Source organism: Sparus aurata, chromosome 5 (genome assembly GCF_900880675.1).
Source record: "Sparus aurata chromosome 5, fSpaAur1.1, whole genome shotgun sequence".
In the NCBI taxonomy this organism is placed as follows: domain Eukaryota; kingdom Metazoa; phylum Chordata; class Actinopteri; order Spariformes; family Sparidae; genus Sparus; species Sparus aurata.
Window position 1 is genome coordinate 18,551,986 of NC_044191.1, and position 19,102 is coordinate 18,571,087.

At 38.7% G+C, this 19,102-nt stretch overlaps 1 protein-coding gene across 2 annotated transcripts in view; it reads right to left on the reverse strand.

Moving 5' to 3' along the window:
* The window catches only part of antxr2a (ANTXR cell adhesion molecule 2a), a 77,969-nt gene extending 60,177 nt beyond the window's left edge, over positions 1-17,792 (reverse strand). Inside the window, exons 1-9 of one of the 2 annotated variants that reach the window (XM_030418160.1) lie at positions 17,689-17,760; positions 17,263-17,420; positions 11,180-11,251; positions 7,514-7,585; positions 6,138-6,219; positions 5,919-6,023; positions 5,559-5,627; positions 3,589-3,669; positions 347-407 (exon numbers count right to left, since the gene is read on the reverse strand). In XM_030418160.1, coding sequence (XP_030274020.1) covers positions 347-407; positions 3,589-3,669; positions 5,559-5,627; positions 5,919-6,023; positions 6,138-6,219; positions 7,514-7,578 — 463 coding nt within the window. In that variant the 5' untranslated portion in view covers positions 7,579-7,585; positions 11,180-11,251; positions 17,263-17,420; positions 17,689-17,760. Of the gene's footprint in view, positions 1-346; positions 408-3,588; positions 3,670-5,558; positions 5,628-5,918; positions 6,024-6,137; positions 6,220-7,513; positions 7,586-11,179; positions 11,252-17,262 lie in introns of both variants that reach the window. The other variant, XM_030418159.1, reaches the window with a different exon arrangement.
* Between the last annotated feature and the right edge of the window lie 1,310 nt (positions 17,793-19,102).

Sequence of the window (19,102 nt, forward strand, 5' to 3'; positions counted from 1 at the left end):
TTTGCAAGGCCTGCAGGAAATTAATTCACTGAATGCTTACAACCCATGTTTAAAGTATTCATCATAAAAGAGAACAGGCCTCAATAATTGTGAACCAACTGATCAAAGTCTGAAATAATTTTCAATTTTCTGAGGTCCTGTGGGGAGGAGTGACAACCTGAGTTCAGTCAGATGATCTTCTTTGACCCACAATGATCTACTCCTCATCTCCATGTAGACTTGCTAACTTGAAACCGAGACGTCTTTCCCATCATCCCCTTGGAGCGATGTCAAGTTTCAGTAAGAAAGCAGAAAAAAGAGGGCTTGAGCCTATCTGTGCAGAACTTCAGCAAGAGGATCCACTCACCGTTCACACAGACGCTGGAGGGCTCCACATTCAGGATCTCTGTGCACGATCGCTTTAATATCTGGGGGATGAGAAGAAAAAATGAAATGGGTACATTATCGCTTGAGGGCCAGGAATAAATACATCAAGTGCGGGCTGTTATCGGCTCTGTCAAGTTTAGAAAACAGATTAGAGTGCAACACCTGAGAAATGTCTCATTCCTGATCGGGCCCTGGCGGCTAAAGAAGAGCGCCGAGTATCAGTGGCAAGGAGAACAGGAGGGAGAAACGGCAGCTGTGTCAGCCTTTATGGGAAAATTATGCAAGACTATTACATTTCCCAGTTCTATTAAAAACCTCCGGGATCCTGCATTATCATATAAAGAGGCCTATGTGAGCCCACTGTCATAGAGCTGCACTATCCGCTATGATTCAATAAATCAACAAAGGACAAACTATGCAAATCCTCGTACACAGTCAGTAAAAAGAAGCATATTAACTGCAATATAGGACACTTGAACCTTTCATTTGATGTTGGCTGAAACTTCAATCTGAGGAGTGGAAGAGGGAAGTGTTTACAGCGGCCTTATTAAATATGATGGTCTGATATGGAATCGTTAAAAGGGGAGAGGGTTGTAGATGACAGCTGGGAGGAAAAGGATCTGCTGCTGTTCCTCTGTGCCACTATTTTCCCCGTCTAATTACTTCCTTGGCAGTGTCTGAGATAAAAGGGGGGGAAAGAAAATAAAACAACCCTGATTGCTTAAAATGATGGAGGGACCTGAGGAATGACATTGTTTTTCCCATTAAATGTGGAAATGTGGACACTTCCGCTCCAAAATACCATTGCAAAAAGTAGCATTGACTCTTAAATATCACAAAAAGTATAGTACTTTTTAAAGACATGCGGGTAAATTAAGTAATTTGTCAGGGTTGGAAGATTCACAAACTAGACTTTCAAATAAAAGCTTTGAATGCTGAGATTAGAGGCCTGAACTCAAACAGCAGCTATTCATTTCTCTGGGATCTTGTGACAAACATTATTTACAGGCTGCAGGGGGAAAAGGGGGCAGTCGTCCAAATATCCAAAGTCATCCCAATATCTCAGCCAGTGTTGTAAGTGGTGGGGTTTCCGAAAGGACGAGGCTGGTTTGACTCATTCTGTGGGAATAATTAGGTGGATAACGGTCAGCAGAACTGTACAGGTTTAGCTGAACTCAGCTGAATGTTCAGTTGCTAAAATTGGAGTTAACAATAATGATGTGGCTACATTGCAATTTGGGGTTTTCCCAAATGGCCCACTGCTCAGAAAACAAAAAGCTCAGTTTAGTTAAAAAAAAAAAGGAATAATGGCCTAACAGGAAGCAGAAGCAAAACTTTGCCGAGCTCTTTCATTGAGTTTTGTCATGCTGGTCACAGAGGCAGCGCGGATCCTGCTGCAAAAGGCTGCACAGATGATCTCAAATCCTCAAAATCCAACAGAGGAGTAAGGAGGCCAACTAGTCAGGAATCCAGTATTACTAATCAGAGAGGAATGCTCCGCGTTTCATTTGGATGCTGGAAGCGTCACTGTGCTCAGCGCCTCCGAGGACTGAGGGGATGAGCTTTTTTGTTGAAGTGCTAGACATTCTTGTGCAGGCTTTCAAACAGTTTAAAAAGTGTTGTTGTATAAAATATATATACATGCCTTCAATAGGAAGGACGACCTCGTGCAGGAGACTGTAAATGCTCTTCTCTAGATTGAAGATTTTCTTTGCTTAGCGCAAAAACATTAAAAGCAAATTCTCTCCTAATTATCGATAATCAAATCCACTTTTTCAGGGGCATTATAAACATAATGTTAACCACTACAAGCTGAGTTCACATGCTCATTAGAGAAGACAATATTGGAGGTCAGAACTAGTGTGTCATTTGTTCCGTTTTCAATTTTCAGGGTTCTAGACACAGTTACTCATACTTTATAATGATCCAACAACTATTACACCTGTTTCAAATGAATGGTTGTTACATTTTTTATCGCATGTTATTATTTTGAATAGACATGAAAGATGCATCACATGGACTCATTAAAAAAAGATGATTTGTCATAAATACACTTAAACCAATGTTTTAATATAGAGATGATTTGTTTGACATTTTTAAGACAAATAAAGAGAAGAGATGTAAAAGCATATTTGGCATCGGAAATACTCTGCACATTATTGTCTACAGTTTTCAGCTTCTACATTATGTGAACCAAAAGACTGAGAGCCAGAGATTCAGTCCCTCCTTTACACGACAGCCATGTTTAAAGCGACATAATCAATCATAGCTGTTGTAATTTGCGTCACACAACAGAAACAGGACACACCCTTTGGTTCCTGCATCCTTCCAGCTGCACGTCTCGTAGTCCGTCTAGTTCTGCCCTCTCTATAAACACTGTCGGCCTTGTCGGCTTCGACACAGATGTAAGTCCGGCGCAGGTCAGTGAGCTCCGCAGGGCTCCGGGCTCACATTCATGTAAAAATGTTGCCATACAAACCCCCGCCTTGGCTGACAGCGTTTAGGCTAAAAGCTGCAGCAAATGGAAAGTATCACTAATTGGCTGGCAGAGGACGAAGAGGCTGCATGGGAAACTTTGTATAAACACTGTTTAAGGGACTCTTATGCTCTGACAGCTATTCACTGATTACAGCATTACAGTGACAAGATGGTTTTGATGCATAACGCTGGCTTTCATTCCAAAATTCTCATTGACAAAAAAAAAAACATAAATAAAAGCATTAATTGTACTGAAGCGCTGCTGCTGCACGGAGAGTTTTGTCACTCAACACAATAAAAACATTGTGAAGAGGATGTCATATGGATAGTGACTAACTGTCAAGCTGCTCCCGTTACAGTGTCTAAATTGCTGCAGAGTGGCTGAGACATTTCCTTCCCCATCTAAAAACTGAGGACAAAACGAGCACTTATTTCCACAGACATTTTCCATGCAGCTTAGCAGGAAGTTCACTGAGGTTTTTATTTTAATTTGTGACAAATTTCAGTGAAGCCAAGGTAAGTAAAAATTTTATCCGCCTGATGGCCAAATATACCAACAATCTGCACTATGTTACCACCTCCAAAAGTAAAGGAAAATACATGAAGCTGACTACTATGTCTGGTTTTAGGAGTAAAAATTTGTTTAAATTTTACTTATTCACCATAAATGAAGCACAAACCTGAGCTGACTGAAAGTCCAACAACAGTCATACTCAAACACAAACAAAAAGTCGGCAAACTTACAGAATTGACAATGCCTTTGAGTGCGTGGAAGCCATCTTTGACAGGAAACACTTGGTCCTTGGTGTCCGCAATCACAGCAAGCTGTTGGTTTCATGAGGGAGTTGAGTAAACAAGAAGTACTGCTGATTTAATGCTGCTTTCTTCTTTTTCTGTTTTCCTCTTTATGACTGAGCACTGTCTTTCCTTTCATATCATGGGCAGGAGGAGACATAGCAGATGGCATGACTGTGGCAAACACTTTGCTCAACCATAAAAAAAAAAATCATTGCAGCACAAACTGGGACTCAATATTGCCTTTTGTTTTTGACTTAATGAGAGCTCATCACAGGGTGGTTACCAATGGTTACAAGGGACAGGCCACCATGTTGGAGGAGAGACAGAAAAACTACAGACACCACTGACACAAGAAGGAAAGATTGTGACTTTGGTGCAGTGCAGACATCTGACATTGCATTGTTTTTTAAACCAGGACGAACTCTGAAATAAAGATCATTATATGTGGAGACAAAGGATAAATTAAGCAGTGATCAAATTCTTCTGTGGTTGATTACATTGATTAATTCTCAACAATGTGACAGCCAGCATAAATGGTGCCTTTAATCCACAGTTTCTATTTAAAACGGCATGCAATGAAAATCTACACATTAAGCTTAAATACTCACACTCCCCTACACAGTGTTAAACAGATTCTTGGTTCCGTGGCCCTACTGGCCTATCCAAGTGTGAATAATACCCAACACAGAAACTACACCCTTTGTGTATGTGTGTGTGCTGCAGCAGCCACAATATTGTGATTTTTATCAAGAAATGTGTGAAGAATTGTCTGTTGAAGATAAGCTTGCACTTTAAACGTCAATGCTCACTCGTTTAGCTTCTTAATAAGAACATTAAAGGTCCAAATCCATTTAAATTACAGTCAGTTAAAGAGCGTCCACAAATGGAACAAATTATACAAAATCTAAATGTAAAAGTAGAACTCGTATTTGATAGAAAACACTCATATTTTGTACATGATGACCTATTGTTTCATTATGTTCCTGTTTATGTGGCATGTGTTTGTTCAATGTAATGAACTTGGATGTGTTGGAACAATAAATAGCTGTCATTTGTTTTTACTCCGTCAATTAAATCTTATGTTTTAGTTAATTTTGTTTGTATTCATTTTAGTAGTTATCTATTGTCGCTTAAGCCAATGTGGGTGGTCTTATCTCCTTCTCCCTAAGATTTGATAGGCAGTAAAGGTTCATCTATAAAAAAGGTCCTTGTTGGGAAGTTTCTATCATTTATAACTGCTATGCTATTTGTCCTTTGCACCTTATCAAACTGACTCTAATGACTAACGCCCCAACTACGTGGAACTCTTAATAAAGCAGCCTAAAAATTAATGAACTGATGAAAACAGGTCACAACATATATATTTTTAAATGACTGTAACTAACAGCAAACCAAAAAATAAAAAATAAATAAAACTTTATCTTGAAGAAAATATTCAAACATACAAATATTGCTGTCCTACAAGCCCTAGAACTTCAGTGGAAGCCGCATACTTCATCTTATTTTGGTAAAACAATAAATATTTGGAGCGTACTGAGCATGCAGATGAACATCAACAAAATGGATTATGTTGCACGAGTTTTTATTGACTATTTTTTTCCCTCCATTAGATTTAAATCCAGTGCAACTGACATGAATTCAACCTGACCAAGGCGTCTGTTTTCCCTTACAAACTACAAACTTTGTTGGACACCTTTTAAGTCAACAGGAGTTTATTTGTTTGTTGTAAATTGGAATTTCACTCTAAGACAAGGATTTTCCACACAGGTAATGGCACTCCCATTACATGTGTTCACCTGTCTTGACAAACTTCCAACACGATGTCTCTTTTTATAAAATGTAGTCTTCGAGCGCACATATAGTAGCAGACTTCACTGGTGTTTGCCTGCTGCGGATTAAGACTAAATCTCTCTTACCTGCTGCTCATCAAAGTCCTTGATACCCACACAGTAAACACGAGCGCCATAGTTTCTCGCCTTATCAGCCTGCAAATCAAACAAGTGTGTAGATGATGTGCGAGGTCGAACAGAAACACTTACATTCATCAAATCATATTTAAGGAAAATAAATGAATTAATATATTAACAGATTAAATAATTAAAAGTAAAAAAAATAATTACAAAAAAAGGAAATATTGGTATTTAAAGTTTTCAAACGTTCAAATACAATATCAGCTTTGTGGGAGTCCACATGAATTGTCTTTTGACACCAGAATGTCAACATTTTAACAGAGAAACAAGACAGCTTGTACACCTGTTTGACAATAAGGATCTCACCTCTTTCACTGTGAGCTCATGAATATAAACTTCTAGCTTCCCATCCGTCAGAGCCAGGATGATGCTCGACGACTTTGTCGTTTGTGCCTGTATCTGAGCTGAGGCCTGCAGGTTCAAAACGAAAGAAAAACATTTCGCCAGATATTAACTTAAGATAATGTGAATGTTTGCAAAAAGTTACTGAGTTGTTATAAGCTTTATTTGAGAGGGTAAACTGACCTGTTTTATTCCCTCATGCATATATGTTTCACCTGCTGGTTTCACTTCTCGCAGGCGCTTCAGACCCTCTTCGATCTCGTATCTTAAAACGCACACAAAATAAAGGACTGACTTTTTTTCTCCACATGTTCTTCTGTTACAAATGCTTATTTTTTTCACACAATGGGAGAAGCTTATTGTACTACCACTAAAAAAACAGCATGTTAACACCTCATAGATAATGTGATGGAAATTTGTGGTTATGGTCATACAAATAACTATAGGTTCCAAAAAAACAGACATCATCAAGTTGTTCTTATAATAAAGATGAAGCTGTTTATCCAGAAATTCTCAGAAAGTCTGTTTTTGGCATTTAGAGGCCTCATGGGGATTTAACCTCAAACCTCATACTAATGTCAACATGCAAACATTTCATCCACAGTGGCCAGCAAGAAGAGGCCAGAAAATCCAAATCAACAAAATGCTTTAAGTATGCAACCACAAGGTAATACATACAGTATAATACACATATGGATACCTATTATAATAATAAAAATGTGTTTGGTATTATCATAACAGCTTTGGACAGTGTGACAGTTTCATATTAGAGAGATCTTTGAATTCTGATTTCAGGACACACCTTAGAGTTTTGGACTATTGTTGTTAAATCAGATTACGCTCTGGTATTTTATTTACACACTGTATAGGTTTTGATGATGGTGCACATGAGCACATAACTGATTTATTTTATCATATGTAATGGAAATAAAGCACACACTTACACGCAAGACCAAAATGAAGTGGAATTATAAATCATTGCAATTGATATATTCTGTTTTTAGGGGGACTAACATCTGTCCAACGACTACAGATGAAAACGGGCATTTTGGCAAACTCCAGAACATTTACAGCAATGTTCATTAATGTGCACTGTCCCTGTTAAACAAAACCAACAAAATGCAGAATAACGCTTAGGACAATATCAGTTTAATGCACCCAGTGTTGAATCCCTTTGAAACTGTTGCGGCATATTAGTTATACCGTGACCTTAAAATTACTTAATACACAATGTTTGCTTCTTTTCTCTTTTTTTGATACTGAATTAATTAATCCTACGAGTAAGTGATCGGAAAATGAGAGACACATCAATACAATATATCTAAAAGGATAAGCAAATATACTTTCATCATTATACAGTATATTGTGAACATTTTCTTGAAAATCATTTTAGGGGCTGTTATTGTATAAACAAACTAGTTCTTGTTGTCGGCGGTATAAAAACAACATGTAAAAACTGAGCAAGATTAGAAAAAAACTGTCACTTTTATACTAATACAGACACAACACAACAGTGTCACATTAATTAATATCAGTGAATTGATCTCAGAGTTCAATACCTGTCTCCAGTCAGGGGCAGGAGGACTGTTGCTCTGGCGGAGAAAACGATGAATGACACTCTCATTCTGGGGCTGATGAGAAAAAACAAAAACCACATTAGGTGTCCGAAATATTGCATTTTTCACTCTTAAAATAAACTAGCACGGAACTATGACATAATGTTGTAATACTTATTAAGGTCTTTCTTAATCATTACTTCTGTCCACTTCTGTTAACCACCCACAGAGCGTGAGATGTAAGATGCTCCTATATGACTGAGTATGTTTGACAGCTTGATATAGAGCTTTAACATAAGTTCATGTCACTTAAGGAGAAAAAAGCTTTAAGAGTTAACCAAACAGAAGGGGCTCTTTAATGTCAACTAATATTAGCGTGTGACTTAAAGCAGCTTCTGTGGGGCTGAGGGAAGTGATTAATCAATTCACAGACAGGAAACATGTTGTGGCAATGAGTCACGCACAAACACACACACATCCTGTTGGTTACACAAATATATACTTTGTACCTGTGACTTTAAAAGGGTGTGAACTGACGCTGGACACTGTGTCTCTGACCACAGAGTGTGGCATCAGACTGAGGCTTCTCTGTACAACCTGTACTGTTTACATTCAGTGTCCCTCTGTCACGTTACTGCACACTTGCCTTCTCATGAATATCAACACATTTTTTTTCTAAACACCACTGATTTCTGAGTGGATATCCAGCTGAAATTTCTAAGAACTAAATCAGCACAGACATGATGAAAGCGTACAACTCCCACCGTAAAAGTGTGCTTGAAAACTTCCCTACCTTGAGTTGATTACACAAACTCATTTACAGATTCTTTATGCAAGTAAAAGCTGTAGCAATCCATAGGAAAAATACTCCAATACTGGTGTAAAATTAAGTAATTTTAAATTTCTATAAAAAGGAAAGCAATTGTAACTAAATGTACTTATAGTAGTCTGAGTGATACAAGTAACATACCCATAACTGGGAACTATATAATAATAATAATAATAATAATAATAAAACATCAGAATGGGTTATTCAATGTTTAACTCTTGACTATGTAAAAAATAATTACATTTCTTTTATTTAAAAAACAAGCCAATCTTCTCAAAGGCATGTCTTCATTTCTTTCTTAACACAAAGCAGTTGTATAACAACTCTATTCTAGATACAGACTCTAATGAGAAAAATTATAATTGAAATAAGGAGATAACTAATCAAAGAGTAAGGAACAGGATTAACAAGCAGAACAAGCACTCGAGCCAGCTTTCAGGACATGATAGTTTTAAAAGCTTTGTGCAACTGACACATTTTGATCAAAACTCAAAAAGTAATGACGTTTATAACCCAGCACTAGTTGGAATTAAAATGTTTTCATTTCATTTCATGTTTCATTTATGTTTGCTATCTGAGATTATCATCCTATTTCTCCTTTTTTATAAATCTTCTCTTTATTATTTCAGTCTTGGTCTGTTCACATGATATCTAATATCTGTCGTGCTGAGATATTCTTCCTCTGTTGCTCCTCATCAGGTTTCCTGAGGATTGTTAAACCCTTTGAGGGAAATTTGTGATCTGCAGTTTTGTGAATTGCAATTTGGGCTGTATGAATAAATCTAACTTGACTTAATTCTGATGATTTTCATGCATGCATGATGAACAGAAGGAGTAAACGCTCCTCTACAGATCAATTGAATGTTCTCTGGATAGCTTTAAAAGTCTCTGCATCACAAAGCTGGAACAAGGCTTTTTTTATTCCTGACACATAAGCTATATTTTATGTTTTTTTTCACACTGAATATAAAATAAGGGTTTGGTGCCGACCTTTTAAGGCAGACTTTGTTGCGGACTGATGTGATCAATACACATTAAATACATGTTAGTTTGTTTGTTGTTTACAAAATCTAACAGCACCATGTGATAAAACTCGCTGCAACAATGTATACAATAGTACATCATTTGCACAAGCCTTTAAAGCAAATGTGTCACTACACTGAAGAAGTGATGCACTGTTAGTGCTTTGCGTTACACGCAAAAGACTAATCATTTCTACACAGTGAGGTTAATACATTTTTATATTGAAAAATAAAAAGTGGCGCTTTCATAATTTGTATATGGAGTGACAAAGTAGGACCTAAGCATCTCTTATTAATATCATTACGCTAAAGGTGACCTGTGACTCTGGCCATCAGATAAATCTAAGTGAGAAAATACCGGTAGTACAATAACCTCTTCTGAAATATAGAGGGAAAAACAAAGTACCAAATAAAGTCTTAAACTACTGAAGTATAGGACTCAAGTGAACGCACTCAGTTATATCCCACCTCTGTTACAAACACAAAGCATGCGGATGCGATCCCAGAGCGAATTAAACTTCAGATAATTAAGCGCCCAAGTGCTTCCTTCAGAGATCCGAAGCCTTCAGAGCATAAGGAGAGGTGCTGATATTTCTCACCCACGTGACACATGGCCCAGTCGCGATCCTCCCCCGCAAACATAGCACAATCTTTAAAGCCACACGGCCAGATTTGGCAGGGAGCGGTAGCAGCCGTATACATCCACATCCTGTCTGCAACTTTCAGAGTCATATGTGGACTAAAAACTAACCACATTCAAGTCACGGATTATAAATCGTGGGTGGTGACTTAACGTCGAACTTTAGGCTTTCGAAGAGCTTATGACTGAGTGAATGTTATGAATGTTAGCTCTTGAGCAGTGTTGAGATATTTTCTGTTTCTAAGAAAGTCTACAGATAAAGCAGCAGGGATGCCAAGGACATATCAGAGGGTGGTGGTGGGATTCTTTTCTTTCGAGGGATGTGTGGAGGGGGGGTTGATGAAGTAGTCCAGTTTGCTCCACATGGCGGAACAGAAGAGCTCTTGGTGAGCGAGCATTGTTTAGCAGATTGTCCTCGTCGCCTTCCAGTGTTCTTTTGCTTTACTGTACATTGTCTGCCTGTCAGCCGTTCTGTGGTGGAAGCAGGGGATAAGTGTGGAGCCGGACCCCCCCGGTGCAAATGGCCATTCTCACAGCCCAGAAGACTGCTCCTCTCTGCCACCCACTCCCACCTGGTGCCTTTGCTATTTTCTTCAACCAACCACTTCATTCTGGCTGGGTCGCTACCGTCTGTACTGTGCTGGCAGGCGCCGTTTGACTCAAACGTTATGCAAGCTGAACGTTTCAAGCCGGTTTCTCTGCTTTTCGTCTTTTTAATGAATTATGTGCAAAAAGGATGTCACTGATTTTTGCAATTTTGATCGTTTGTAAAGCAGGTGGGAAGCGCTTTAAATCTGTGCAACGGGCTACAGCTAACATTACAGACTCTTGATTGCATTATTTGATCAAACAGCCATGAAAAGCTTATAAAAAATGAAATAAAGGTGTTTTGTCAAATAGACTGCACTATATCCCCAACCAATTCTGTCAATATAGATACCATTTTTCAGATATGGTAAAAATCTCTTATCAAAGCAAAAACTTTATTCTAATATGTAATACTTGAATTACTTTACGTATTTTGACATTTCTCCTTGTTTCTGTTGTCGTTAAATCATTACTTTACGCAATATCAGCACATCTAAATATGACTTATTTTAAAGCATTATGAAATACTGGAACTTTTCAGGTTTGAAAAGAAAATGTATGATTCTGACCCCGGCAACTTTTATACTGACCTCACAAATCTGTCTGTAAGGTTCTTCACGAATGAGTAAATCTCGAACCAGTCAGCAGAGACACTTCCAGACCTGAAACGAGAAAACAACAGTCAGTTTGCAGATCATCAGCGGCAGCAGATTGTGTGCTGGGGAGTAAAACACTGTACAGTATTTGTGCTTTGTACCACAACCACAGTTGGACATTAACACCAGCCACATGCTGGATAATTGTGCCGATAAGTCTCTGTTCCATAGCAGCCACTTCAGCTGTTACAACCCTCGAATGTTCACAGGGGTGCTGCCTTTCCACAAATCTGGTTGGCTGGGAGAGTTAGAATTTTTTTTTCCAACATTAAAAGGTAGCAAAATCATTACAGTAAATAAACCTAATGAACAGTAATTTGTTACACACAGAGGGTACTGTATTTGTAGTACAGTTGTAAGTAATGCATGTCAGTTCGAGTACATTTGTAACCAGAGCTGCAACAATCAGTCAATCAAAAGAAAATGAGTTGCATACTATTTTGATATTAATCAATTAATAATTTTTGTCATCTACAAGTAAAAATGTCAAATATGAATCTGGCTCAAGCTTCTTAAACGTTCTGCTTGTCCTTGTTATCTATGACAGTAAATTAAGTGTCTTTGGGTTTTGGACTGTTTGTTGGACAAAAGAAGCAATTTGAAGATCTTGCTTAAGGCTCTGTGCAATCGTGATGAGCATTTTTCATAATCTCTGAAATTTTAAAGATTAAACATTTAATAAATCGGCAGATTAATCGATAATGGAAATAATCTTTAGTTCCAGCCCCATCTGTAACACATGCATTCTCCCAGAGGGCTTGTTTGATAACAATACCAGTGGCTATGAACACCACCAAGTTCCTTTAGAAGACAAGAAATAGTCCTCAAATAAAAAAGAGCATAAGTTAAGACAGGAATTGGCAGGTGTGCAATAAGAGCCATGGCAGGATAACACAAACACAATTACATCAGATTGACATATATCCACATCTAATGAACAACAAATACAATGAATTCATTATTATTAGTATATAATACTAATAATAATATATTAGTATTGTGAGATTTGGTCTTTCCTTCATTTTACTCATTCATATCTTTGCAACTTTCCTTTTAATGGAGCTTTTGTTCTTTCCTCTGTCCTTTTTTCTTCCTTTCCTCATTCTTTCCTTCCTTTTCTCAGTGTATGAAACTGGTAAAAGCAGGTTTGCCTTTTTAAGGAGTTGCCATTTGAATTTGAATTAAAGCACTGAGGACTTCCTCCACCACTGCCTTTGTCTCATTAAAACTAATTAAGACTCAGTAATTGTCAAAAACGACGCATAAATTTTGCTGCGACCAAGGACAAACCAATGTTAGGTGGGTGTCAACCTGTAGCCCTTGGCCCTTCTCACCCCTCCATAAGTCAATCTGACCACAATGAACACAGTGAGTAAAATGTGCCCTTGATGTAACGACAAAGAGGTAATTAAACCAATAATTACAATTCAATGTATGTGCGGAGAACATAAAACAGTAGAGTTTGACCATTAGGAGGCTCATCTTTCATGCCACCTCTCTCTCCTCCCCGCTGCCCAAAGACAAGGTCACACAGCGGAGGGAAGGCGTGACTGTGAGGGTGAAAGAAAGTTACACTGCACTCTGACAATATTTAAGTGTCAGTGGGTGATTAGCAGTGGTTAACTGTGGTTTAAGTGTTGGTGCGGCAGTTAAATTTAACAGCTCCAGAACACATCTGTATCATGTTGATGGTGCTAGTGATCAGCCGAGGCATTTTAGGTGTTCTGGCCTTTTCTGGTTTTTTTATCTATATTTCTTAAAATTTCCATCCAACTCGGATCTCACTCTGTTGTGCAAAGGCCACTATCATTGCTTGTGCTGATTACCTAGCTTTTTACCTGTTGGTTACAAATAAACCAGGATCTAGAGAGGGGCAATAAACCAGTCTAAGTAATGTAGTGACAGTGATAAAAAGGATTCTGTGATCTGATGAGCATAATTTAATGACTATAACTTTAAATGTCCCCTTTTAAAAAGGACTTCAAGTCTATGTTACAAAGTTTTTCCTCTATCTTTTCCTCGTCTTTGTACACTAATGTTTCACAGGTAGACTACACACATAACTCTGGTTTATCATCTATACTGAACAATCATAGCTGATATTTTACTCATTGCCTTGTGATCGGAGGGCATGGAGACGATAATTATTGGATTTTTTTCAGGAAAAGGTAAATAAACTCTAAATGTAATGAACACACAAGACTGAAATCAGGTTTAAATTATGGTGTAATAAAGTGAGCACATACCCCCAAAAAACATAGTGCTCAATTCTATGTGCTTATGAATTTCTGGAAAATTATTATTACTTTCATGATATTAGATTACATATATCAAGATTTCATTGTGACCGGATTGGTCTGGGAATGAAAAGTGCAAGCACAGCGCTGACACTTCCTCTGTTTCCACCACTGAAAAAGCCCTTAGATTGCAACTGCAGCTCAGTGACCAGCACAACAGACTGGGGTTGTACTGGGCAGCTTCCAGGTGTGAATGTGTGTCACTGTGTGAGTGTGACCAGGGCGTTCCTGAGAAAGGAAAACTTGGCTCTCAGTTAAATTTCCCTGACTAAAAAGCTTAGAGACATTCAGGAAACCAAACAGAAAAGCTTTCATGTACTGTCCTCTGACTGAAACATCATCTCTAGGTGTTAGAACACCAAAATGGACGTGACTTTGTACAAAAACGTACAACAAATTTTGCTGCAAAAAACTGCTGACATTAGGACTTATTAAAGGAAATCCAACAGTGGAGTACTTTATCTGCAGGTTCCAGGTAAACTTCCTGTGAAGAGACATGCAACTACTTGACACCCAGCAATTACTGCAGATTAAACTTTTGTTTCACAAACATAACTGTGCATATGTAAACCAAGAAGACCCCTAACTAGCAAATGTATACAAACATGCAGAACAAACTAAGATCGGTGCACTTGGTCAAACTTATGCCAATAATCTCCATCATCATCCTGTAATTTTGTAATTTAGACGAGGGTGGGGTTAGTTTAAAAACGGGTCGGGAGAGCAATGTTTAAACTCAACGTCCCTGAGTAATGGCCCATTTCCAAACCAGGGGAGGACAGGATTAAGAACATTTGCTATCAGACTTGTAAACTCTCCGTAATATATTGGAGGACTTTTTGCATGACGCTACTGCAGCGCTGCAAAGTCTTGCTGAACTGATCGAATCGAGCTGTGCAGTTTGTGTGTGTTTGATGTCTGAGGCAACACTGTGAGTGCAGAGAAGGCACAGGAAGTGGTACTAGTTTGCATCGCTAACACAAAACTTTCAAGGCCTTCCTGAAGATGTTTAAGGTCTGCGTTTTAGTGACAATAAATGACTCAAACTGTCATACACTATGTTAAGACGACATGACAATGGTCCGGTTCCTACCAGCTGATTTGACATTAAAGCTGAAATGATGCAACGTCCAAAAAACATGGTTGAACTTATTTATAAATGTATTCTGAAGTAAGACTTTTCTTTGTTATTGTGAGGGAGGAAGAGATGACAAACCTCCATTCTTCCTTTTTCATGGTAACCCCCCCCCCCCACACACACACACACACACACACACACACACACACACATTGTCAGCATCTCTCATGCACAGTAAGGGAACAAAAGATGTACAAAAACATCAGGATGTGAAAAGCTTGTATGGTTAAGGCTTGGTTAACCTGGATGAATGGCTTGGTTAACCTGGATGAATCTACTGGGTTAGTGTGGTCATGGTTAGCCCTGTGTGGCTCCCTAAGGTTTCTCTTTCTCCAATGTTACCACAGAGCCTCACATGTCTCAGAGACATGCCTCGGTTATCTATCAGGTCAGAGAAGTCGAAAGCCTTAATGAGTCTGAACCAGATCCACCGAGGTTCATCCTGACCATTTCCAAGTAAGGCACAAATGTGCACACTTTGCTCCAAGTTTGAGGGACTGTGCAAGTTTGTCTTAATTTTTTAGTTTTGGACATTACTCTGATGTAATGTTATCAAACTTTTTAAAATGTTTTTTTCCTACCCAACTGCCAGGCACTGTTTTAAACTAATTGCCAGAATCTTCAGAGACATTAACTGACTTTAGTAATGCATTTTCAGAAACATCCTGTCTTTTTTTATTTAGCCCAAGTTGGTGTAGCTACAGACTCATTTGAAAAAGCTGTACTTAATAACAACACAACAATAACATCACTCCTACACATTTAGATATGCTTTGCATACTAAAATTCAATGAAATTAAACCAGTAGTTGCCTTGTTATTCAAGAACTGACAACACTGTGGAGGGAACAATATGGAAATAAGTTGGCTTTTGGTGTTTTTATACTTTGCCGTGCTGTGTTTCAAGAAATCCATTGTTTGTGTTTGTACATCCACGTCCTTTACTGTGTTGCATCTGCTCTCTTTGTATTGCAAATTGTTTGTACTTTAGTAGAAAGATGTGAATAGGTCAAACCTGTGAACCAGTCAGTAGTAAAGTGTACAGTATCTTGTAGTAAACTTGCAAAAAATGCTAACTCAGTGGTCTGGTCTTTCCTGTGAAACATTCACTGCTGGAAGCTGCTCTGTCCAACCACAGTATGTTGATGGGCACTCAGCAGCTCCACTGAAGCAAACTGCAGCCACTGTACCAGCTGCCTTGCTCATGATGAGTGCCTCTGTGATAGATGATGAGAAACAAGAGCCCAGTTTTAACCCCATTCAACACATGCAGGAGATGTTACACTGGAATCTGTGACACAAAAGGGTCAACTATGGAAAGCAAAGACACACTATGGACCAAATATATATTATGTTTTTCCATAACTGAATACACAGGCTGTTCTCAGAGGATCAGGATAAGGTCCCCAAGACACTTTTTGAAGCTAGAAAGGTGGCCGGGTCTGCCAAATGTAAACAAAGTAAAAGAGTATGAAACTGTGTTGTCCTTTGAAGTCAGTCTGTTTGCTAAGTGTTTTCAGTCATGAAAATAAAGAGATTGTTTATCTCTATAAACATCGCACCTATATGTGATTGCTGAACGTGCTGTTCAAAACCATTGGTTTTTTAAGTTTTCCACAAGATTTTGGATCCTGGCTGCAGGAATGAGCACCAATTTAGCTTTGGTCTAACTCTGATGTTGGGTGATAAGGTCTGGCTCGTAGTTGGCATTCCAGTTCATCCCAAAGGTATCAGATGGGACTGAAATCAACTTGAGTTCAACACTAAACTAGGAAAAGCATTTTTTAATGGGATTGGCTTTTAGGGGTAGACAAATTATCCGCCATGGCCAATTATCGTGGCTGATAGTCAGCCTTTTTTCCAATCATATGTGTTGGAGATTTTTCTGTCAAACTGCTGATAAAATAAACTAATTTAAAAATGTGCAACTTAATGTCCGGTCCACAACAATATCTGATTGGTTACAACTATTAATAGCCTATCAACAGTGAATAACCTGAATCTGCAAAGTAACTGCAGTTATTAAATAAATGTAGTGGAGAGGAAGCACAAAGTAGCAGAAAATGAAAATACTTGCACGTGAGTACGTGAGAATTGTACTTATAAACAATAGGCCTACTTCAGTAAATTATACTACTTGGTCATTCCATAGGTTGTTCATAAGAGTGAAATGGGTTCGCAAATGAATATCAGACACAAATATCTGTTTACACACGCTGATTTCTAACAATTGATATCGCCCCTGAAAAAGCCATATTGGTCAACCCCTGGCTTTGTGTCCACATACTTTTGATCAGATTTGTTACCCAACCTAAATGGTGGCACCATTCTCGGTGGCAGCTACCAAAATGCAGTATGTGATGATACAGAAACGTGCGCAGTGGCACTGTCTGGACCAGGTCACAGAAAACGGTGTCACAACCGCGACCACGCTCCCCCCTCCCTCCCGCGCATCAACTCCCATCTGACCCAAGCAACAGTTTACAAACTAAAGAGTGCTGCAATGACATTATTTCAATGTTTAGCTTCGAGGGGACTGTGGTCTGAAACACAAGCTGACGAAGTTTTCTTTCCCTCACTTACTTGTCCAGAACAAAGTAGAGGTCGTAGGCTCCGTGACAGGATGCTTCCTCTGCCCAGCAAGACGACGCAAACAGTCCCAGCAGAACCACAGCAACCGCCGCCGAGGTCCACCGACTCTTTCCGTGGAAAAGTCCATCCTCCGCGAGGTACCGTGACAACTTTTGCATTTTTTTCCACACACAGAAACAAAACTTCAACAACAATAAATAACTTTCAGGCGGTTTCACAGAGCGCAGAGTCCGTTGAGTACGACGTGCTCATCCCGCGGTGTGAGCAGCTACATGTCAAGACTTCCTCCAAAACAACCAAGTTAACTGTTAGATCTGCGAAATAAAGGAAATCACCGCGCCGACGTCACCAGCTGTACTGTTTCTTCATCATCTTGACTCACGCTTCACTCACTCACATCCTCAATAAAGACCCTACCTGGCTCCTGAGCTCACACCGATCCTCAGTTACAGACAATTTAAGTCTCAGCCAACAATAAACTTCATCGTGCTGAAGTACACACTGGGAAAAAAGTTAGGGATGCCTTCAGGCTCCTTGAGGGTTCGTACTTCTGAGTGACACAGGCGTGACTTGTTTTGTTTTTTACCACAGTTGTTAATGATTATAAAATGATTGTAATATGAGTCATAACACTTTGATGGGTTGTGTTTCACATTATAAAAGTGCACTCACACGGGGTTGTACTGCTGCTGCATTTAACTAGACAGAAGGAGATTTTCTTTTATTTATTACACTTGCAACCAATGTGTTATAACGTGTCAGATAAGTGAAGAAGATGCAATAATTATAGCCTAACTGCAGTTCGGTAGAAATTTCGGACACTCCATTTTTACTGAATCAACAAAAACTTATATAACTTATAACTTATAAAAATAGTGTCGAATAACTGATGTACTACTGTGTAGATAGCATTTATTGTTAGATTTACAATTAATTGCTGTATTTTATATTATTCAATTTAGTGTGTTGATATTGAGTGCAGCAGAATGTATATTCCACCTTAAATTTAGGCTATCTAGATGGTCTGATAATGGTCCGACCTTTCCGACAGCACATAAACGCACCGTCATTTTCTAACCCAGTGCGCATGCCCGATGTGAAAGCAGCTGTTGGACTTCTGCAGAGCTAAAGGTCTCAGTGCACTGCACACACCCTTCACCATCTGTATTGCCTTTTGTACAAGGCTACTTAACAATGTTACGTTCACAACATTTACACATGCGCATTTCACATTTGCTCCTGCGAGAAAACAATTTGCAATTGTGTTTCAAGGTCTTTGTTAACTTTCTGCCTGCAAACTAACACAGAAAAAGGGCCCCTTAATATCAACAGATAAATTCCATGTCCCATCATCCAAGCTATTATGACTGATTACATTTTGGAAGAAGCACACAAGCTGCACAGGCAAGGAAATATGTATCTTCTCCTTTTGTCAAGATTTCACAATTTCCCCAAATATTCTTCTGACATGCGCGCTAAGAGCCTCCCATTGAGCCACCAATATCCGCTTGGCTTGGCACACGCCATTTGAAACAGTGGGAACACACGTGGCGAACAATGCAGACATCCAAAACTCTTTTCCCAATACAGAACAGTCCCTCTAAAGGAAACAGAAAAGTCTGTTGGCAAAAAGAGAACAGGAAGAGGCTGCAGATGTGAGGTCTGTCAAATCAAAGATGTTGCATAAGGACACATTTTGAAGTGTGGCATTAGAGAAATCCTTATAAATATTATTTGGGAGGGTGTGATGTGTTATTGTAAACCTCTTTGTGTTTCTTTTCTCATCCTGTTTGTGTTTCTTCAGTCTTTCATTTTCACTTTTTTTTTTTTT